This window comes from Oncorhynchus nerka, linkage group LG26 (assembly GCF_034236695.1).
Source record: "Oncorhynchus nerka isolate Pitt River linkage group LG26, Oner_Uvic_2.0, whole genome shotgun sequence".
Taxonomy (NCBI): domain Eukaryota; kingdom Metazoa; phylum Chordata; class Actinopteri; order Salmoniformes; family Salmonidae; genus Oncorhynchus; species Oncorhynchus nerka.
Genome location: NC_088421.1, coordinates 4,056,967 through 4,080,832, shown reverse-complemented (window position 1 = coordinate 4,080,832; position 23,866 = coordinate 4,056,967). Strand labels below are relative to the sequence as shown.

Here is a 23,866-nt window from a genome sequence, read left to right as displayed (position 1 = left end):
CAAGTCGGTTAAGAACAATTTCGGCCTACTCCAGCCAAACCCGGACGACGCTGGCCCAATCACAGCCAGATGTGATACAGCCTGGATTCAAACCAGGTACTAAAGTGATGCCGCTTGCACTGGGATGCGGTGCCTTAGACTGCTGCGCCACTCGGGAGCCCTATGAATTAATAGTATATAGTATGCAGTATGTATGTAGTATACAGTATGTTAGAATGGGTAATCGAACACTACTTAGGTCTTCTGGGGCAGTATGCATCAAGCCTCTCAGAGTAAGAGTGCCGATTTAGGATCAGTTTAGCCTTTTAGATCACATTGAATAACATTACATTGATGGGGAAGCTCCTCCCCCCAGCAGCAACCCAGCCCCTGATCTTTCCTGGCCTAGAATGTAAGGTAGTGCCTCTACTCCAATTGTTTTAGAACAGGACCCCCTTATTCCTAAAATGTAAGCCAAAACAGGCTCTATCTATCAGTTTGTCATAGCTACTATCTAGGTGCAGTGTTTGATGAACAATTATGAAGCTGCTTCAAATGTGGGTAAGGGTCTTCAACATAGATAATCCTTGAAGTATGTGCCCTGCTTTCTGTTACTTTGATCAACTGTTTTAGACTGAACCTCAGTTTATAGTGTAATGTTTTCATTATGAGCACAAACAACGTTTTGGAGACAATGAGACAAAGCTTCTTCAGACTGTTGGGAGTGACAGTAGACGTATGCTTAAACTGGTGTTACAAAAAGGGCTGTGACATACTTGGCATTCCTTCTTTTTTTTGCCAAAAGGGACATCACCTGTTGACTAAATGATGTGTCATGCTTAAAGGATAATTCAGGGTGAGCATATAACGCGAACGTCTAGCATCACAAAGGTTGCCCTTTAACCTAACTCCTAACCTTAACAGACCTAACCTTAACCCTTAACCCCTAGCCTAGCTAATTTCAGCCACCTAGCTAACGCTAGCACCTAGCCATCGAGCTAACGTTAGCCACAACAAATTGGAATTCGTAAGATATCATATATCAAATCGTAACATATTGTAAAAATTGCAATTAGTCAAATATAATACGAAATGTATGATGGACATCCACAAATTAATACATACCATACAAAACATATACTAATGGGAGTTTCCTGAATTTACTTTTACTATGTTACGTCTACCTCTGAGTCCAGATTGTTCTAAGTGACCATATTTTAGCAGAAGGGCAAACATGGCATTAAAAATGAAAATGACATAGAATTGTCTTCATTTTTTAATGCAATTATTTTCTGTAATGTTCAAAACCGACAACCTGTGTTAAGTTGTTAAAGTCATGACAGGGTCCATCATGTGACCAGCTGCACAAAGTTATAAACAGTAAGTCATAATGTAAATGATTAACCATTACATAACTCTTTCTATTTAAGTTCTGAAGGGTGACACAGTGTTTTTAGTCTGTACTCTTTCCCCCTTCCCCTCTCTCCCAATTGCTCCCTCCCACTATTTTTACCAGGGGCGCAAACATTGGTTTTAGATGTGGAGGAGACATATATATTTATATATTTTTTGGGTCGAATAAACACAGCAAACAGCCTACCCGACTGCTTGGAGGCATCCGCATGGTTCTAAAGCACACCGTTGCCTCGTTTTGTATCACAATCCAATGATAAAACTGGGGAGGGGACAAAAATACATGTCACCAGTGAAATTACCAGTGAAATTAGCACCCCTGCTTATTCCTGTCATAACCTTCTGTTGGTTCTACTACAGTATGGACTGACTCAGGCTCTGCCCTGGCTGTATTTCTGCCTTGTCATTGTGACTCAGCATTCTGGAGTCTCAAGCAGAGACAGAAGAGGAAGCAAGATGTTCCACTCCCTCAATGGTTCTGTTTAAATGGAAGTCAGGGACTAAGCAGATCGCTATCGCATTGGTGTCTATGGAGTACCCCCCCTTAAGCAGACAGTGGTAAATGGCCTGAGTGAACATCCTTCATTTATCCACCATCTTTAGCCTGAAAGCCATTCTTTTCCGCTATCACCGTGACAATGGTGGAAGGAGACTAGGTCTCATGACTATTGAAACAGACTTGAGCGGTGATGAGGGTGAAAACGTGCTGAGACCAGGAAAAAAGGGAAGAAGGAGAGAACAGCAGTAACATACTATGTAACTTACTAAGGCATTTTAAACAAATAGCTGTAATATGGTTGTTTCTGATGAATGTTGGAGGGAAAATACACCAACAACTTTCCTGATCATTTGACCAATGTACCCCAATCACAACTCAAGTAACAATATTTTTCAATATTACTTTAAAGTGTTGGTCTAACTAACAGTTTAGAAAATCACCACCAAACGCCTTGTTTTTTCACATTCAATAGTTTCCCGTGTGTATCAACAATGATCCACCTCATATAGGGACATCCAGCCAATTTAACACAACTGCAGGAAGCATTGGATTCAACATGGGCCAGCATCCCTGTAGAATGTTTCGACACCTTGTAGAGTCCTTGTCCCAATGAATTGAGGATGTTCTGAGGGAAAAAGGGGCGTTTGCAACTCAACATCAGGAAGTTGTTCTAAATGTTTTATACCCTCAGTGTACATATACAGTGCCGTACAACAGTATTTTCCACCATTCTGATTTTCACTATTTTTTGCATTTCCAGGTCCTGAGGCATCAAAGCATCTCCAATCCATCATACTACCACCACTATGCTTGACTGTTGGTATGATGGTCTTACTGTGCAATGCAGTGTTTGGTTTTCGCCAGACATAATGGGACCCATCCGTTGTATAGGAAATCATGTCCAGTCCTAATAGGCTGAAGATTATATTATGAATAAAAGTATTTTATTGGTCTACCTGGAAACAGAGAGGCTAATTTCTTTGGACTTTTCAGACTAATTTTATTACTCCAAAATGAATGAAAATAAAAGTATCCTGACACCATCTAAAATATAATTTTCCTTCTAAGAAATGAGCCCAATACCATATCAGTCCATATTATCAGGCAGGTGTGTTATTTAGCAATAAGCATGATAACCTGTTGCATGGGGTTGCCCATCTACATTTACCCCAGTATGCTAATCATTAGCTAGATCATGAACTCAAAACATTATCTTGTTGCTAGCAACACGGGCTATTGCTGACTTGACTGTCCCCAACTTTCCTCTGGTACTCAGCCAAGGATGTATAAACACTGAATAATGTAAGCCTATATGTTACAACAGAATTCTGTTACTGCCTACCATGCTATGTTGTTGTCTCTCTTGTCGTGATGTGTGTTTTGTCATATATTTCTATTCACTTTAGCCCCCGTCCCTGCCTGAGACCTTTTGACTTTTGGTAGACCGTCATTGTAAATAAGAATTTGTTCTTAACTGACTTGACTAGTCAAATTAAGGTAAAAAAAAAATATATATAAATAAAATAAAATACATTTAGCCCTCTGGGGGTGATTACCATTTTTGAACTGGTTGTTCAGATCAGTACCGTGTCCGTTGAATCCAATGCTGCCCACTGTTCCGCCTTACAGAACGAAACCATAGTTAATGCTAATACTTGGCAATATCATGGTGAGATTGACCAATAGAAGCTCTCTATAGTTTACAACCCCTACTGGATTGGCTGTTGAAACCTAACGTGCTGTCAGCTTGCTAACAAACACTTTTACAAGCCATTCTGGGCGATGCTAGCATGGCTAAGCGATGCATTGCTGTATACATATACCCCCTGTAACGTCTAAACCAAGCTGTTTCTAAAAACTCAGGTTTTAAAATGGTGCAGTTCACTTATTTTTAAGAGCAGAAATAAATGTAAGATTAATGGGAAGCTGGGATCTTCCTCTTAACTGTGGCCATCAAAGCTGCTTTCAAAGTGTGTTTCTCCCCTTATTGCATTAAGAATTGTGAAACGACTGCGCACAAGGGCCTCAGGTGGTATTTGTAGGATTTGGAATGTCAATTTTTATCTTTCCATTTAGTATGATACAGTGCATTCGGAAATAATTCAGACCCCTTGACTCTTTCCACATTTTCTTATGTTACAACCTTATTCTAAAATAGATACAACACATTTTCCCCTCATAAATCTACACCCAATAGGACCTAATGACAAAGTGAAAACAGGATTACAGATATTTTTGCAAAAATGAGAAATACCTTATTTACATAAGTATACAGAGCCTTTGCTATGAGACTCGAAATTGAGCTCAGGTGTTTCCATTGATCATCCTTGAGATATTTCTACAAGTTGATTGGAGTCCACCTGTGGTACATTCAATAGATTGGATGTGATTTGGAAAGGCACACACACCTGTCTATATAAGGTCCCACAGTTGCCAGTGCATGTCAGAGCAAAAAAACAAGACATGAGGTCCAAAAATCCGAGACAGGATTTTGTTGAGGCACAGATCTAGGGAAGTGTACCAAAAATGTCGGCAGCATTGAAGGTCCCCAAGAACACAGTGGCCTCCGTCATTCAAAAATGGAACCCTAACTGAGCAATCTGAGAAGATGGGCCTAGGTCCGGGAGGTGACCAAGAACCCGATGATCACTCTGACAGAGGTGTAGTGTTCCTCTGTGTTGATGGGGGAACCTTCCAGAAGGACAACCATCTCTGCAGCATGCCACCAATCAGAACTTTATGGTAGAGTGGCCAGACGGAGACACTCCTCCGTAAAAGTCACATGACAGCCCACTTGGATTTTACCAAAAGGCATCTAAAGACTCTCAGACCATGAGAAATAAGATTCTCTAGTCTGATGAAACTAAGACTGAACTCTTTGCTCTATTTAAAAAAAATGTTTTTTTATTATTTATTGAATATTCGAAACATACAATATACTTGCAGTGAAGCCGCTCAATAACTACATCATACCAGTCATCCAACAGAGTCCCATTCAGAGCGACACACAGAAGCATCCAGGATCAATGCCTTGCTCAAGGGCATGTTGACCGATCTACCTCCAGGCCAAAAAACAGTAACCTGAACCCTCCAATAACCCTCCAATACCCCCCCCCCCCCCACACACACACACACACAGTTCCCCAATAGCTGTCCCTCAACCATTCGTGACCCCTCCCACAGTCCCCCCAGGAAGAAATAAATAAAATAAAAAATACAATTAATTCCAATCCCCACCAATGCACCAACAACCAAAAGAATGAACTAAAGAGAAAAAGGAAAAGACAGAAGAAAACAACAATGAAAAAAAATACAAATAAATAATACATTTAAAACAAAGGACATTAAGGAAAACTAAAATCACAACTTCAATGCCAACTGTATATGTTTGTGTGCATGTCTTGCAATATTATTTGTATGTGTGTGTTCTTGTATATGTTGATTTGAATGATAGTGTGTGTATATGCATGTGAACAAACACCTGCACGGCATCAGCCTCAGCCAAACCGGCATTAGTTGTAAAAACACTGCCACTTAGTGTCATTCAAATGTACTGAATTCCTGAATGACAAGTGTCACGTCTGGAGCAAACCTGGCACCATCCCTATGGTGAATCGTGGTGATGGCAGTATCATGCTGTGGGGATGTTTTTCAGTGGCAGGGACTTGGAGACTAGTAAGGATCGAGGGAAAGATTAATGGAGAAAAGCACAGAGAGATCCTGGATGATAACCTGCTCCAGAGCATGCAGGACCTCAGACTGGGGCAAAGATTCACCTTCCAAAAGGACAATGACCCTAAGCACACAGCCAAGGCAACGCAGGAGTAGCTTTGGGACAAGTCTCTGAATGTCCTTGAGTGGCCCAGCCAGAGCCTGTACATGTACCTGATCGAATATCTCTGGAGAGACTTGAAAATAGCTGTGTAGCTCCCCATCCAACCTGACAGAGCTTGAGAGGATCTGCAGAGAAGAATGGGTCAAATACAGGTGTGCAATACATGTAGCGTCATACCCAAGAAAACTCGAGGCTGTAAACAAAGTTTGGAGTAAAGGGTCTGAATACTTATGAAAACGTAACATTACATTTAGTTCTGATGCATGGTCGTAGGGCTCGGGGGGGGGGGGGGGGGTGTAGCATAGAAAAGCATTCCACGCGATGCTGGTTGAGAGAATATTGATTTGTTTAACACTTTTTTGGGTACTACATGTTTCCATATGTGTTATTTCATAGTTTTGATGTCTTCACTATTATTCTACAATGTCAAATATAGAAAACCCCTTGAATGAATAGGTGTGTCCAAACTTTTGACTGGTCCTATATTCTGGAGACTGAGACAGGGGTGGTCGGGGGTCATTTCCTCACTAACAATCACCTCTTTCTGTTATCGGGTGTTAAGAGCTGCCATGTTCCCACAGATGAATTGAATTCCCAAATAATAATTGTTAGTTTGACCTCATGGCCACAATGAATTATACAGCAAGATGAATATGAGATCCTTTGGTGATGTGCGCCGAGCAACAAATGTCTGTCATATGGGTGTAGGCAAAATAGATCATTCTGCAGGCAGCATAGAGAAGAAAACTATATTGAATGCAATTAATTGATGATTGAATGTTATGATGGACACAGCTTTGTAGAACCAAAACATTAACAGCCTCTGCTCAACAAACTCGAGAACGAATCGTTTGGGGTGTTGCAGTTCAAACAATATTGTGCTGATCACCTTCACGGTAGTAAAGTAATGCATTCTGACAAGAGTTGTTCACAATCTAGTCCGGTTGAAGCCAAACAAGACCTCGTTTCAAATGTACCAAGAAATAATGGTATTTGTATGCCTACCAATCAACAAATGTACATGGTTTAAAGCATGCTTTTACAGTCTCAGTCAAAACTGACAGCTTAGGGTCGCAAAGGTAGGGATTCCTATGTTGAAGATGTAAAGAATATTTGCTGTTCTGTGGTGTGGAATGAGGAGCAACCAGATGCTGCACTTGACGCATTTATGAAATAACTTATTCCAGTTATTAATAAGCCTGCAGCCATTAAGAATATGACTGCAAAAAATGGTTAAATCCCCATGGATTGATGAGGAGTTGGAAAATGGAGGCAAAGGAATGGAAAATAAGCCTGGCTGCACAGCTGACTTGCACATGTACTGTACAGTAAATTGAGAAATCATGTGTAAATTGAGAAATCATGTGACTAAAGTGAATAAAAAGAAGAAAATGTACTATGAAACAAAGATAAATAATATGAAGAATGATAGTAAAAAAGCTTTGGAGCACCTTAAATGAAATGTTGGGCAAAAAGGCAAACTCAGCTCCATCATTCATTGAATCAGATGGCTCATTCACCACAAAACCCACTGATGTTGCCAACAACGTTAATGTTTTTTTCATTGGCAAGATTAGAAAACTTGGGTATGACATGCCAACAACTAATTCTGAACTTACACATCCGTGCATAACTGACCAAATTATAAAAGACAAGCATTGTTATTTTGAATTCCATAAAGTGAGTGTGGAAGAGGTGAAAAAATGGTCTGTCATCAATGACAAGCCACCTGGGACTGACAACTTGGATGGAAAATGACTGAGGCTAACAGCGGACGGACAATCCAATTTGTAAGTCGTTCTGGATAAGAGCGTCTGCTAAATGACTTAAATGTAAATGTAATATTGCAACTCCTATTTGCCCTCTCTTCAACCTAAGCCTACAGGAAAGTGTGCACCCTCAGCCCTGAAGGGAAGCAAAAATCATTCCATTACCCAAGAATAGCAAAGCACCCTTTACTGGCTCAAACAGCCGACCAATCAGGCTGTTACCAACCCTTATTAAACTTTTGAAAAAAATTTGTGATTGACCAGATACAATGCTATTTCACAGTAAATAAATTAACAACAGATTTTCAGCACGCTTAAAGGGAAGGGCATTCAACATGTACGGCAGGATTAGTAACTGAAAGGTTGCAACTTCAAACCCCCGAGCTGACAAGGTACAAATCTGTCGTTCTGCCCCTGACCCTGAACAGGCAGTTAACCCACTGTTCCTAGGCCGTCATTGAAAATAAGAATTTGTTCTTCTTCGAGATAGGGGGCGCTCTTTTAATTTTTGGATAAAAAACATTCCCGTTTTAAACAAGATATTTTGTCACGAAAAGATGCTCGACTATGCATGTAATTGACAGCTTTGGAAAGAAAAAACTCTGACGTTTCCAAAACTGCAAAGATATTATCTGTGAGTGCCCCAGAGCTAATGCTACAGGCGAAGCCAAGATGAAATTTCATACAGGAAATGGTCCAGATTTTGAATGCCCTGTGTTCCAATGTCTCCTTATATGGCTGTGAATACGCCAGGAATGAGCCTGCACTTTCTGTCATTTCCCCAAGGTGTCTGCAGCATTGTGACGTATTTGTAGGCATATCATTGGAAGTGTCTCCTCATTGAAAACATCTGAAGTTCTTCAAAGGTAAATGATTTTATTTGAATGCTTATCTTGTTTTTGTGAAAATGTTGCATGCTGAATGCTAGGCTTAATGCTATGCTAGGCTATCAATACTCTTACACAAATGCTTGTTTAGCTATGGTTCAAAAGCATATTTTGAAAATCTGAGATGACAGTGTTGTTAACAAAAGGCTAAGCTTGAGAGCAAATATATTTATTTCATTTCATTTGCGATTTTCATGAATAGTTAACGTTGCGTTATGGTAATGAGCTTGAGGCTATAAATAGGATCCCGGATACGGGATTGCTCGTCGCAACAGGTTTTAACTGACTTGCCTAGTTAAATAAAGGTAAAATAAATTAAAAATTAAAAAATGGACGCACTTACACAAAATACTGATGATTGGCTGAGAATGTATAATTAAAAGATTGTGGGAGATGTTCTGTTAGGGCTCCCAAGTGGCGCAGGGGTCTGAGGCACTGCATCTCAGTCCAAAAATTAAACTGAGTCCCTGGATCAAATCCAGACTATATTTACATCCAGCTGTGAATGGGAGTCCCATAGGGTGCTGCACAATTGGCACAGTGTTGTCTGGGGTAGGTGTCATTGTAAATCAGAATTTGTTCTTAACTGACTTGCCTAGTTAAATTAAGAGAAAAATAAATAAAGCACTTCTCTGCAGCGTTTGACATTATTGATCATAATCTGCTGCTGGAAAAAGTGTAAGTGTTATGGCTTTACATCCCCTAATATATTGTGGATCTAGAGTTACCTGTCTAACAGAACACAGAGGGTGTTCTTTAAGGTAATCCTCTCCAACATAGTCTAGGTAGAGTCAGGCATTCCCCAGAGAAGCTGTCTAGGCCCCTTACTTTTTCAATCTTTACTAATGACTTGCCACTGGCGCTGAGTGAAGCCTGTGTGTCTATGTATGCTGATGACTCAACACTACACACATCAGCTACCACAGCAGGTGATATCACTGCAACACTTAATAGCTGCAGTCAGTTTCAGAATGGGTGGCAAGAAATAAGTTAGTCCTAAATACATGAATTTCAAAACCTAAAGGCATTGTATTTGGGACATAAAATAAAAACACTAAACCTCAACTAAATCTTGTAATGAATAATGTGGAAATGAAACAAGTTGAGACTAAAATTCTGTCACGGTCAAAACATATTCTTAGCTACTGATACAACAGTAGCTTAGATTGGGATAGGTCTGTCCATATTAAAGCACTGCTTTGCCTTCTTAACAATGCTATCAACAAGGTAGGTTCTACAGGCCCTTGTTTTGTCGCACCTGGACTACTGTCCAGTCATGTGGTCAAATGCCAAAAAGAAGTACTTAGGAAAATGACAATTGGCCAAGAACTGGGCAGCACGACTCACCCTTAAATGTACACAGAGAGCTAACATTAATATTATAAATGTAAATCTCTCATGGCTCAAAGTAGAGAGATTTACTTCCTCACTACTTGTATTTGTGAGAATTATTATTGAATGCACCCAGCTGTCAGTTTAAACTACGAGCACACAACTCAGAAACCAATGCATACCCCACAAGACATGCCACCAGGTCTCTTCACAGTCCCCAAGTCCAGGACAGACTATGGGAGGTGCACAGTACTACAGAGCCATTCCACATCAAGTAACTCATGCAAGCAGTAAAATAAGATTTAAAATTAGATAAAAATACAATTTATGGGACAGCGGGGACTGTGAAGAGACACATATGCCTTGACATCAGCTAATAAGGATCCATAAATACAGATGTTGGTAAATTAAGGATTATGCAATTTAATCAGATGCCAACTAGTGGCCTTTTTGGTACGTCAGATTATCACACAACTCTGGCCCTCTGTATGGCCTTTTCACATGTTTTCAAATAGGATGACAAAGTTAAGAAACGTTGCCCTAAATAACCAACTAGGTGAATACCATTACCATAGAAATGTACTCAATTTTACCATGTCAATACTTAGTTGTAAATGTTGGCGGACGCTGTGAAAAGTAGCCATTATTGAAAATGCAATTTGCTGATTAGACACTTCTCATTAGGCTATTTTCCCCTTTAACCAAGTGGTCTAGACACTCATACTATATGGACACATTAACAATGTCTATCAACATCTTATCCAGTTTAAGCCTGCCTATCAATAATCAAAATGAAAGTCTTCAGTATATGACAGCTCCAATAAGCCCCTTTAGTCGAACGAGAGGCTTGAAGACTAATTACTATTTGAAGCATACAGTTCATAATTTGTTGTAGGGGAACTAGTGGGCATTCAACTGAAATAAACAGAATGAGTACATAATTGTTTTGTATCAGTAAAAGCCAAACTTCCCATCACTAGAAAAATGTGCCATAACAGCTGGCTAACAGTTTTGATTGACCTCTAGGCTGTCTAATAAACTTGTGATGCACAGTAAAGGTCTACATCAACTGTAGGTAACCATTTCAATCCTAAGGACCTAGAGTTCACATTTGGGCCCTTACTTGACATGGCACTATTACAAGGTACAGTAAAGGACACCCTCTGTGGTAAGAGGTTACATCCTTTATAAAACTCTTGTTAAACTTCTATTGTTATGACCCTCAGCCACTAGTAGGTCTACAATTGTCAGTATTTATCACTGGTATGAAGATGCTCAGTAAATGAGCAAAGAACCTCAGACTGATACACCATCCATTATTACAGGTCAACACTTAGAAAACAGCAACAAACTTTAGTGATCTTTTTTAATTGTTTTACAAGAAGCCTTGCCTCCAAAATACAGTATTGTGGTCAACAGAAACATCTCAATGTAACAGCAGTGTTGCACTAAACCAGTTCAACACTCTCCCCTCCCTATAAATGCGAAGCCAGTAGGTTCTAGCAGAGAAGTCAGGAGTCCTGGTCTGAGGCTGGAGACCATAGTCTTGAGATGGAAGTGGTTTAGCTCTGGCCTCCCAGGGTGTGCTTGTCAAACAGGTACTCTGCCATCTTGTTGTTGACAGCATCCATCTTGGTGAGGTTGGTGATGTGGTCTCCCAGCTTCTTAATGGCCTCCACCTGCTCTTTCAGGTAATGGGTCTCCAGGAAGTCACACAGCTAAAGAGGGAAATTTGCATCAAGCCTCTCACAGCAAGAGTGCCAGGTTAGGATCACTTTTGCCTTTTAGATCACATTGAATAACATTACATGGATGGGGAAGCTCCTCCCCCCAGCTTCCACTGATTTATACAGCCCCTGGCCTTTCCTGGTCTAGTATGTAAGGTATTGCCTCTACTCCAATTGTTTTAGAACAGGGACCCCTTTTTCCTAAAATGTAAGCCAAAACAGGCTCTATCTATCAGTTTGTCATAGCTACTATCTAGGTTCATTGTTTGTTGAAAAATTATGAAGCTGCTTCAAATGTGGGTAAGGGTCTTCAACATAGATAATCCTTGAAGTATGTGCCCTGCTTTCTGCTACTTTGATCAACTGTTCTAGGCTGAACCTCACTTTATAGCGTAATGCTTTCATTATGAGTGCAAACAAAGTTTTGGAGACAATGAGATGAAGCCTCTTCAGACTGTTGGAAGTGGCAGTAGACTCATGCTTAAACCGGTGTTACAACAAGGGCTGTGTCATACTTGGCATTCCTTCATTTTTTTGCGAAAATGGACATCACTTTTTGACTAAATTATGTGTCATGCCTAAAGTATAAGTTTGGGTGAGCATATCACGTGAACGTCTAGCATCCCAAAAGTTGCTTGCAACTCGTCACGGACAACTTCAGCTTTTTAGCTAATTATCAACTTTGCAACTATTTACTACTTTTTAGCTACTTTGCAACTACTTAGCATGTTAGCTAAGCCTTCCCCTGACCCTAACCGTAACCCTTTAACCTAACGCCTAACCTTATCTTAACCCTAAAGTAACCTTAACCTTTAACCCCTAGCCTAACTAACTTTAGCCACCTAGCTAACGTTAGCACCTAGCCACCGAGCCACAACAAATTGAAATTTGTAACATATCATATGTTTAGCAAATCGTAACATATTATAAAAATGGCAATTCGTAACATATTGTACGAATTACCATTAGTTTATTATAATACCAATTTGATGGACATCCACAAATTAATACATACCATACAAAACATATCATACTAATTGGAGTATTCCCGAATATACTTTCACTATGTTACGTCTACTCTTCCAGGTTGTTCTAAGTGACCATATTTTAGCAGAAGAGCAAACAGGATTAAAATTGAAATAGTCAAATAATTGTCTTAATTTCTCTATGCAAATCTCTTCTGTAATGTTCAACCCCGGGAACCTGTATTAAGTTGTTAAAGTCATGACCGGGTCCATCATGTGACCAGCCGCACAAAGTTATAAACAGTAAGTAATACTGTCAATGGTTAACCATTACATAACTATTTCTATTGAAGTTCTGAAGGATTACACAGTGTTTTTAGTCTGTAATCTTTCCCCCTTCCCCTCTCTCCCTATTGCTCCCTCCCACTATTTTTTACCAGGGGCGCAACATTGGTTTTAGATGTGGGGGGACATATATATATATTTTGGATGGGTTTAATAAACACTGCAAACAGCCTACCCGACTGCTCGGAGAGATCCGCATGGTCCAAAAGTACACCGTTGCCTCGTTTTGTATCACATTCCAATGATAAATCTGGGGAGGGGACAAAAATGAATGTCCCCCCTGTCCCCAGTGAAATTTGTTCCCCTGCTTATTCCTGTCATAACCTCATGTTGGCTCTACTACAGTATGGACTGACTCAGGCTCTGCCCTGGCTGTATTTCTGCCTTGTCATTGTGACTCAGCATTCTGGAGTCTCAAGCAGAGATGGAAGAGGAAGCAAGACAGCCCACTCCTTCTTTTCCCCCATTGGAAGTCAATTAACTAAGCAGACCACTATGGCATTGTTGTCTGCTTAAGGAGCCACTTCCTAAAGCAGACAGTGGTAAACGACCTGAGTTTAACTATCTTCATTTATCAACCATCATTGGTCTCGAGGTAGTTCTGTTCTGTTATCACAGTGACAATGGTGGAAGAAGGCGGAGTTTTGTGACTGCAGAAACAGACATGAGGGGTGATGAATGGGCGAAGACCGGCTGATACCAGATTTGAAGAAAAGGAAAAGGGGAAGGAGAGAACAGCAGGAACATATACTATACTATGCAACTTACATATCCTGTGTAACTTACTAAGGCATTTTTAAACAAATAGCCGTGAAGGGTTGTTTTTGGTTGAAATTAAGGGAAAATACATCAAATTTCCAGAAAATGTTGTCAATTTAGTCAATCAGAACTCAAATAGCAATATATTTCTTTATTACTTTAAACTGTTGGTCCAACTATAACAGCTCAGAAAGTCACCACCAATGTCAAAACCCATTATTCTATATATGTTCCCTTCACATGTTTGGGTAGTACATGGTCTGGAGATTACTACTTTCTTTATAAATATGAGTATTTTCTCTCTCTTTATTGAGTTATCAAGTCATGAATGAGAGGGGGTGACAGAAAGTTAGATGAATACAGATAGGAAGCATAGGCAGGGTTTGAATCCATTCCACCAAGGGTCATGTGTGGTCCAGAGTCAGCAGCATTACCACTAGACCAGAATATGGCACAAAATGTCTGTCTAATACTCAATTAACTTAATAGGAGTCGAGGAACTCAATGTCAAGAAGCTGCTGACTTGATGACACACTTTAATTGCACTATCAATTAATTAAGTATACATACATACGTACATACATACATACATGGTTGTGAAGGAAATCATGTTCTAATAAGCTGAAGATTCTATAATGAATAAATTTAAACAAGTAGTGTGTTAGTCTAGCTGAAAACAGAGAGGCTGATTACTTTGTTGTAGTCAAAGTTAACTGGGATAGAAATACATTATCAATCCAATTAAAGTGAGTGTCATGATGCCAACCCTGGACCAACTACATTATGTGTAAAGGCTTGGATACGCCTATGGCTCAGAATATGGAATAGAATGTGAATGGTGGGCTACTCTATTAATTTAAAAATGCAATACATTGTGTTGTAGAAGAGTAGTGGCCTGAGGGCAAGCCCTTAATGCGTTGTGAAATCTAATGTAATGTTATTGTATAGAACTGCCTTTATTTTGCTAGACACCATAAAGAGTAACTGCTACCTTGACAGCAGCTAATAGGGATCCATAAATTCAAATGTTGGAAAATGCAAATGACTCAGATGCCATCTAGTAGCCTTCTTGGGTACGTCAGATTATCACAAATATCTGGCCCGTGTGAATTTCACATGTAAAATATATTTTCAAATAGAATGACAAAGCTGCAAAACATTACCCTAAATATAAACCAACTCTGAACACCATTACCATCTTTTAATTAAATGTACTCTATTTACCATGTCAATACTTCCAGGTTGTTAATGTTGGCAGCAGTTGTGAAAAGGGAATAGTTAGTTATTGAAAATAACATTGCTGATTAGACACTTCTCATTAGGCCATTTTCCCCTTTAACCAAATGGTCTACCCGCTAGAAACTCATTTACTATATGGACACCTTAAAATTGTCAGTTCATTATTCAGGTCATAGTTTGCTGTAGGGGACCTATTGGGTATTACCTGAAATAAACAGAACGGGTAACGATGTATTGTGTGTCAGTAAGAGACGAACTTCATCACTAGAGAAATGCACCATAACTTCCTGATTTACCGAGCAGGACGCAAGTGTTTGATTGACCTCTAGGCTGTATAATAACACACTTGTGATGCTCAGATTAAAGGTCTACATCAACTATAGTTACCCATTTCACTCCTATGGACCTAGAGTTGACAGCTGGGCCCTTAATTGACATGGCACTATTACAAGATACAGTAAAGGACACCCTCTGTGGTGAGAGGTAACATCCTTTATAAAACCTCATGTTAAACTTCTATTGTTATGACCCTCAGTCAGTAAGTCTACAATTGTCAGTATTCATCACTGGTATGAAGATGCTCAATAAAAGAGCAAAGAACCTCAAGAGACTGATTCAACATCCATTACTACAGGTCAACACTTAGAAAACAGCAACAAACTTCAGTGATCTCTTTTTAATTGTTTTACAAGAAGCCTTGCCTCCAAAATACAGTAGTGTTGTCAACAGAAACACCAATGTTACAGCTGTGTTGCACTGCACCATTTTAACACTCCCCTCCCTATAAATGCAAAGCCAGGAGGATCTATCACAGAAGCCAGGACTCCTGGTCTGAGTCTGGAGGCCCGGGGATGGAAGTGGTTTAGCTCTGGCCTCCCAGAGTGTGCTTGTCAAACAGGTACTCTGCCATCTTGTTTTTGACAGCATCCATCTTGGCGAGGTTGGTGATGTGGTCTCCCAGCTTCTTAATGGCCTCCACCTGCTCATTCAGGTAATGGGTCTCCAGGAAGTCACACAGCTAAAGAGGGAAAACACAGGTCAGAAAAGATAATGAATACAGACTATTGTAACAGTAATTACAGTAACACACAAGAGCCTGGTGGTAATGACAAGGGCAGATAATGAGGTGTCTAAAGTTTATTTTTTAACTAGACAAGTCAGATAACAAATTCCTATTTACAACGACATCCTAACGTGGCACAGTGGGTTAAGCTCTAACCACTAGATGACCTGCCACCCCTTATGCATTAGCTGCATTGTGTGTGTGTAGTGTGCATCTGTGGACTATTGTGTGCGTGTTAAGAAACAGGTCACCCAATCCTGTCATTAGTTATCAGAGCTACAACAACCTGATCATCTCCTGAGACAGTACCTGTATTCTATGTGATACATACATGTGGTTCCACCATAACTTACATGGGGGTCAACCTTGTCAGAGGCAATCTTGTGCAGGTCCAGCAGGGCCTGGTTCACATTCTTCTCCAGCTGCAGAGCACACTGCATGGCCTCCAGCCCATTGCCCCACTCATCACGTTCTGGCTTCTACACAGGCCAGAGTGAACACAGGCGGGTTAGGGACTACTAGCAAACGTTAAGGTTTGGATAAAGTGAACGGAGTTACATCCCTCACACTGTTTCAGTTCAGTGGTTAGAGGCAGTATGTTTAGGACTACTCCAGGTTCTCTATATCAACTTAACGCTGGACACTCCATGGAGTAAAGACATTTTCTATCAGTCTACAATCTAAATGTGTACCTCGATGCTCAGGCGCTCACCTTGATGTCCTGGAGTAAATTGCGTCCACCTCTCTTGTTCTGGAAGGAGAGTAGCTTGTCGGCGTGCTCTCGCTCCTCGTCGCTGTTCTCCTTGAAGAAATGCGCGAAGCCAGACAGAGCCACATCGTCACGGGAGAAATAGAAAGCCTGGGTGGACAAACAAAACAGGGTGGTTAAAATAAAATAAAAAGTGCCGGACGTGACTGGGCATTATGTTCTTGTTGTGGCAACTAAGCTTGATGATATAGGCATGAATCAGTCTTGTCTGTCGTCTACTTGGTAACCTGACATTTAACCTGTCAAGGAGTTGTTACGCGCGCTGACCAAGGTAGGATAAATTCCCGGTTTCACTTGAATGCTTTTACCAACCTGGAGGGTCTTAATAGCCTTGCCAAGTAAAACTCAAATATGTACTTAACGGAGTTGAGGTTATTGGCTACAGAAAAGTCAGGTGAAAAGTGGAATTTAGGCCCAGGCATAATAACGGGTAGCTCAACAAAACGGTCATCTTGGTAGACTCACCATTGAAGTGTAGGTGTAGGAGGCAAACATCTCCAAGTTGATCATCCGGTTGATGGCAGCTTCGCAATCGTGGTGATAGTTCTGGCGGATCTGAGACTCCATTTTGGCAGATTTTCTTTTATATCAAAATTAACGGTACAAAAATAGAGTTTCTTCGACTATTTTTCTATTATACTTCAAGAAAGTACTATGTCAACAACCAGGAATGTTCTATGATGCGGGACGAAGGCAGATGAGTTCCGTTCAATCACTGTTGAAGCAAGAACTTCTTCATGCGTCTTCTCAGACTTGTGAACTGGAAGGAGCCTTGTTCGCTCTATTTATTGTTCCAAACGGAATGCGTCAGTGAAATCCACCCTCACAGAGCGTAGCCAATCACCTTTAGAAATTCAACAGGAACTATGCGGATCATTTGATGACGATCCCATTCCTCAGGAGTGAATGTAACATTGTGTGTTCTCATGAATTCTTGATAATCGTATAGTTGACCATCATTGTTCAATAATTGTTTAATCCAAATAATGTTGTTGTTAAACCAGTCTTTTTGATATGGACCCTGATTTAACTTTCATTGTTCATTTGTTTATCTTTAATGGAAGATTCTTTATCCATGAAATGAAGTGGGCAGAGAACAAACCCCTCTTCACATTATTTAAGATAGAATTTCAAATATTATTTTGAAATTATCAGTAAATGTAAAAAACATTAAAAATGAAAATGACATAGAATTGTCTTTATTTTTTTTATGCAATTCTTTTCTGTAATGTTCAAAACCGAGAACCTGTGTTATGTTGTTAAAGTCATGACAGGGTCCATCATGTGACCAGCTGCACAAAGTTATAAACAGTAAGTAATACTGTCAATGGTTAACCATTACATAACTCTTTCTATTTAAGTTCTGAAGGGTGACACAGTGTTTTTAGTCTGTACTCTTTCCCCCTTCCCCTCTCTCCCAATTGCTCCCTCCCACTATTTTTACCAGGGGCGCAACATTGGTTTTAGATGTGGAGGGGACATATATATATATTTATATATTTTTTGGGTCGAATAAACACAGCAAACAGCCTACCCGACTGCTCGGAGGCATCCGCATGGTTCTAAAGCACACCGTTGCCTCGTTTTGTATCACATTCCAATGATAAAACTGGGGAGGGGACAAAAATACATGTCACCAGTGAAATTACCAGTGAAATTAGCACCCCTGCTTATTCCTGTCATAACCTCCTGTTGGTTCTACTACAGTATGGAATGACTCAGGCTCTGCCCTGGCTGTATTTCTGCCTTGTCATTGTGACTCAGCATTCTACATTTACATTTAAGTCATTTAGCAGACGCTCTTATCCAGAGCGACTTACAAATTGGTGCATTCACCTTATGACATCCAGTGGAACAGTAGTGCATCTAAATCTTTTAAGGGGGGGGGGGGGTGAGAGGGATTACTTTATCCTATCCTAGGTATTCCTTAAAGAGGTGGGGTTTCAGGTGTCTCCGGAAGGTGGTGATTGACTCCGCTGTCCTGTCCGCTATTCTGGAATCTCAAGCAGAGACGGAAGAGGAAGCAAGACAGCCCACTCCTTCTTTTCCCCCAATGGAAGTCAATTAACTAAGCAGACCACTATCGCATTGATGTCTGCTTAAGGAGCCACCTCCTAAATCAGACAGTGGTAAACGTCCTGAGTTAACTATCTTCATTTATCAACCATCGTTGGTCTCGAGGTAGTTCTGTTCTGTTATCACAGTGACAATGGTGGAAGAAGGCAGAGTTTTGTGACTGCAGAAACAGACATGAGGGGTGATGAATGGGCGAAGACCGACTGATACCAGATTTGAAGAAAAGGAAAAAGGGAAGAAGGAGAGAACAGCAGGAACAAACACTATACTATGCAATTTACATATACTTTGTAACTTACTAAGGTATTTTAAAACAAATAGCCGTGAATGGTTGTTTTTGGTGAAATTAAGGGAAAATACAACACATTTCCAGAAAATGTTGTCAATTTAGTCAATCAGAACTCAAATAGCAATATTTTTCTGTATTACTTTAAATTGTTGGTCTAAGTATAACAGTTCAGAAAGTCACCACCAATGTCAAAACCCATTATTCTATATACACTGCTCAAAAGATTAAAGGGAACACTTAAACAACACAGTGTAACTCCAAGTCAATCACACTTCTGTGAAATCAAACTGTCCAATTAGGAAGCACCACTGATTGACAAATTTCAAATTTAATAGAAATTGCAAATTGAATAGACAACAGGTGGAAATTATCGGCAATTAGCAAGACACCCCCAATAAAGGAGTGGTTCTGCAGGTGGTGACCACAGACCACTTCTCAGTTCCTATGCTTCCTGGCTGATGTTTTGGTCATTTTGAATGCTGGCGGTGCTTTCACTCTAGTGGTAGCATGAGACAGAGTCTACAAACCACACAAGTGAATCAGGTAGTGCAGCTCATCCAGGATGGCACATCAATGCGAGCTGTGGCAAGAAGGTTTGCTGTGTCTGTCAGCGTAGTGTCCAGAGCATGGAGGCGCTACCAGGAGACAGGCCAGTATATCAGGAGACGTGGAGGAGGCCCGTAGGAGGGCAACAACCCAGCAGCGGGACCGCTACCTCCGCCTTTGTGCAAGGAGGAGCAGGAGGAGCACTGCCAGAGCCCTGCAAAATGACCTCCAACAGGCTACAAATGTGCATGTGTCTGCTCAAACGGTCAGAAACAGACTCCATGAGGGTGGTATGAGGGCCCGACGTCCACAGGTGGGGGTTGTGCTTACAGCCAAACACCGTGCAGGACGTTTGGCATTTGTCAGAGAACAGCAAGTTTGGCAAATTCGCCACTGGCGCCCTGTGCTCTTCACAGATGAAAGCAGGTTCACACTGAGCACGTGACAGCCGTGACAGTTTGGAGACGCCGTGGAGAACGTTCTGCTGCCTGAAACATCCTCCAGCATGACCGGTTTGGCGGTGGGTCAGTCATGGTGTGGGGTGGCATTTCTTTGGGGGGCCGCACAGCCCTCCATGTGCTCGTCAGAAGTAGCCTGACCGCCATTAGTTACCGAGACGAGATCCTCAGACCCCTTGTTAGACCATATGCTGGTGCGGTTGGCCCTGAGTTCCTCATAATGCAAGACAATGCTAGACCTCATGTGGCTGGAGTGTGTCAGCAGTTCCTGCAAGAGGAAGGCATTGATGCTATGGACTGGCCCACCCGTTCCCCAGACCTGAATCAAATCAAATCAAATCAAATTTATTTATATAGCCCTTCGTACATCAGCTGATATCTCAAAGTGCTGTACAGAAACCCAGCCTAAAACCCCAAACAGCAAACAATGCAGGTGTAAAAGCACAAATCCAATTAAGCACATCTGGGACATCATGTCTCTCTCCCTCCACCAACAGACTGCACCACAGACTGTCCAGGAGTTGGCGGATGCTTTAGTCCATTTCTGGGAGGAGATCCCTCAGGAGACCATCCGCCACCTCATCAGGAGCATGTCCAGGCGTTGTAGGGAGGTCATACAGGCACGTGGAGGCCACACACACCGAGCCTCATTTTGACTTGTTTTAAGGACATTTAAGTTGGATCAGCCTGTAGTGTGGTTTTCCACTTTAATTCTGAGTGTGACTCCAAATCCAGACCTCCATGGGTTGATCAATTTGATTTCCATTGATCATGTGTGATTTGTCAGCACATTCAACTATGTAATGAAATGTAAGAATATTTTCATTCAGATCTAGGATGTTATTTTAGTGTTCCCTTTATTCTTTTGAGCAGTGTATATACCAAGATATTCAATACCATACAAATGTACTCAATTTTACATGTCAATACTTGGTTGTATAATCAATAAAGTTGAAGAGTAATTGAAAATGCTATTGCTGATTAGACCATCTCACCCCTTTAACCAAGTGGTCTAGCCACCAGAAACTCCTTTACTATATCTTGAAAACAATATTTCTCAGGTCAAGTATTAAAGTTTGATTTGCCTGTTAATTACCAAAATGACAGCGTTCAGTAACTTAAGTAAATTAACAGTAGCGTTGCAACCATATGACAGCTCTAATAAGTCCCTTAAGAACGAGAGGCTTGTAGAATCATTCCTTTTTTGAGTGTTCAGTTCATAATTTGCTGTAGGGGAACTACTGGGCATTAAACTGAAATAAACAAAAAGTTCCCATCACTAGAGAAATGTGCCATAACAGCTGGCTAATGGTTTTGATTGACCTCTAGGCTGTCTAATAAACTTGTGCACAGCGTAAAGGTCTACATCAATTGTAGGTAACAATTTCACTCCTACGGAGCTAGAGTTGACAGCTGGGTCCTTAATTGACATGGCACTATTACAAGATACAGTAAAGGACACCCTGTGGTCAGAGGTAACATCCTTTATGAAACTCATGTTAAACTTCTATTGTTATGACCCTCAGCCACTAGTAGGTCTACAATTGTCAGTATTTATCACTGGTATGAAGACGCTCAGTAAAAGAGCAAAGCACCTCAATAGACTGATACAACATCCATTACTACAGGTCAACACTTAGAAAACAGCAACAAACTTCAGTGATCTCTTTTTAATTGTTTTACAAGAAGCCTTGCCTCCAATACAGTAGTGTTGTGAACAGAAAGATCAATGTCACAGCAGTGTTGGAATTCACCAGTTTAACACTCTCCCATCCCTATAAAAGCAAAGCCAGGAGGATCTATCAGAGAAGCCAGGAGTCCTGGTCTGAGGCTGGAGGCCGTAGCCTGGGGATGGAAGTGGTTTAGCTCTGGCCTCCCAGGGTGTGCTTGTCAAACAGGTACTCTGCCATCTTGTTTTTGACAGCATCCATCTTGATGAGGTTGGTGATGTGGTCTCCCAGCTTCTTAATGGCCTCCACCTGCTCATTCAGGTAATGGGTCTCCAGGAAGTCACAAAGCTAAAGAGGGAAAACACAGGTCAGACAAGAGAATGAAAACAGACTATTGTAACACACAAGAACCTGGTGGTAATGGCATAATTGTAGATAATTAGGTGTCTATTACCTAGACAAGTCCGTTAAACACTTCTTTACAATGGCATCCTAATGTGGAACAACAGGTTAACTGCCTTGTTCAGGGGCAGAACACATTTTTACCTTGTCAGCTCTGGGATTCACCCCAGCAACCTGTGTTACTGGCCCAAAGCTCTAACCACTAGACAACCTGCCGCCCCTTATGCATTAGCTGCATTGTGTGCATCTGTGGACTATTGTGCGCGTGTGAAGAAGCAGGTCAAACAATCCCGTGTCATTAGTTATCAGAGCTACAACAACCTGATCATCTCCTGGGACAGTACCTGTATTCTATGTGATACATACATGTGATGTGCAGTTTCACCATAACTTACATGGGGGTCAACCTTTCCAGAGGCAATCTTGTGCAGGTCCAGCAGGGTCTGGTTCACATTCTTCTCCAGCTGCAGAGCACACTGCATGGCCTCCAGCCCATTGCCCCACTCATCACGTTCTGGCTTCTACACAGGACAGAGTGAACACAGAAGTGTTAAGGACTACTAGCAGATGTTAAGGTAAAGTGAACAGAGTTACACCCCTCACAGTTTCAGTTCAGTGGTTAGAGGCAGTATGTTTAGGACTACTCCAGGTTCTCTCCATCAACTAAACTCTGTAGACACTTTCCTCCATGGAGGAAAGACATTTTCTATCAGTCTACAATCTAACTGTGTTTGATGCTCAGGCGCTCACCTTGATGTCCTGGAGTAAAATGCGTCCACCTCTCTTGTTCTGGAAGGAGAGTAGCTTCTCGGCGTGCTCCCGCTCCTCCTCGCTGTTCTCCTTGAAGAAATGCGAAGCCAGGCAAAGCCACATCGTCACGGGAGAAATAGAAAGCCTGGGTGGATAAACAAAACATTGTAGTTAGAAAAATTAAAAAAATGACAGCATTCTGTTCTTGTGGCAACTAGGCTTGATGATATAGGGATGAATCAGTTGTTGAATCTGTTGTCTTCTTGGTAACCTGACATTTAACCTGTCAATGAGTTGTTACGTGCTCTGACAGAGGTAGGATAGATTCCCAACTTCATTTGAATGCTATATCTTAATAGCCTTGCCAAGTAAAACTCAAATGTACTTCACGTAGTTGAGGTTATTTGCTATTAATTGTCTAGACCTACAGAAAAATCAAGTGAAAAAAAAGCCATTTAGGACCAGGCATAAAAATAATACACAGGTAGATCAACAACAGTCATCTTGGTAGACTCCTTACCATTGAGGTGTAGGTGTAGGAGGCAAACATCTCCAAGTTGATCATCCGGTTGATGGCAGCTTCGCAATTGTGGTGATAGTTCTGGCGGATCTGAGACTCCATTTTGGCAGATTTTCTTTTATATCAAAATTAACGGTACAAATATAGAGTTTCTTCGACTATTTTTCTATTATACTTCAAGAAAGTGTTATGTTATCAATCCGGAATGTTCGATAATGCGGGACGAAGGCAGAGGAGTTCCGTTCAATCACTGTTGAAGCAAGAACTTCTTCATGCGTCTTCTCAGACTTGTGAACTGGAAGGAGCCTTGGTCGCTCTATTTATTGTTCAAACGGAATGCGTCAGTGAAATCCACCCTCACCCCTCACAGAGCGTAGCCAATCAACTTTAGAATTTCAACAGCAACTAGGCGGGTCATTTGAAGACGTCTTCCCACTCATACACATGACCAGAGGCAAATATTATTTATTCTACTGACAAGAGAGCCGAGTGACCACTCTAACAATGGAAATACATGTGCTCAACGAATGAAGACAGTGAAAGGTCAGGTGGGACCATTGTAGCCAATGATAGG

The 23,866-nt window shown here is 41.0% G+C and overlaps 1 protein-coding gene and 1 pseudogene across 1 annotated transcript; both read right to left on the bottom strand.

Annotated features, from left to right (window-relative positions):
- Nucleotides 1–15,410: 15,410 nt before the first annotated feature.
- On the bottom strand, nucleotides 15,411–17,366 carry LOC115110055 (ferritin, middle subunit-like). Its single transcript, XM_029635385.2, has 4 exons — nucleotides 17,047–17,366; nucleotides 16,525–16,671; nucleotides 16,166–16,291; nucleotides 15,411–15,767 (listed from the first exon to the last, which is right to left on the bottom strand). Exons 1-4 carry the CDS (start codon nucleotides 17,146–17,148, stop codon nucleotides 15,612–15,614), a joined length of 531 nt encoding a protein of 176 aa, XP_029491245.1. The 5' UTR covers nucleotides 17,149–17,366; the 3' UTR covers nucleotides 15,411–15,611.
- A 4,362-nt stretch (nucleotides 17,367–21,728) lies between these two features.
- LOC115110054 (ferritin, middle subunit-like) lies at nucleotides 21,729–23,627 on the bottom strand (annotated as a pseudogene).
- Between the last annotated feature and the right edge of the window lie 239 nt (nucleotides 23,628–23,866).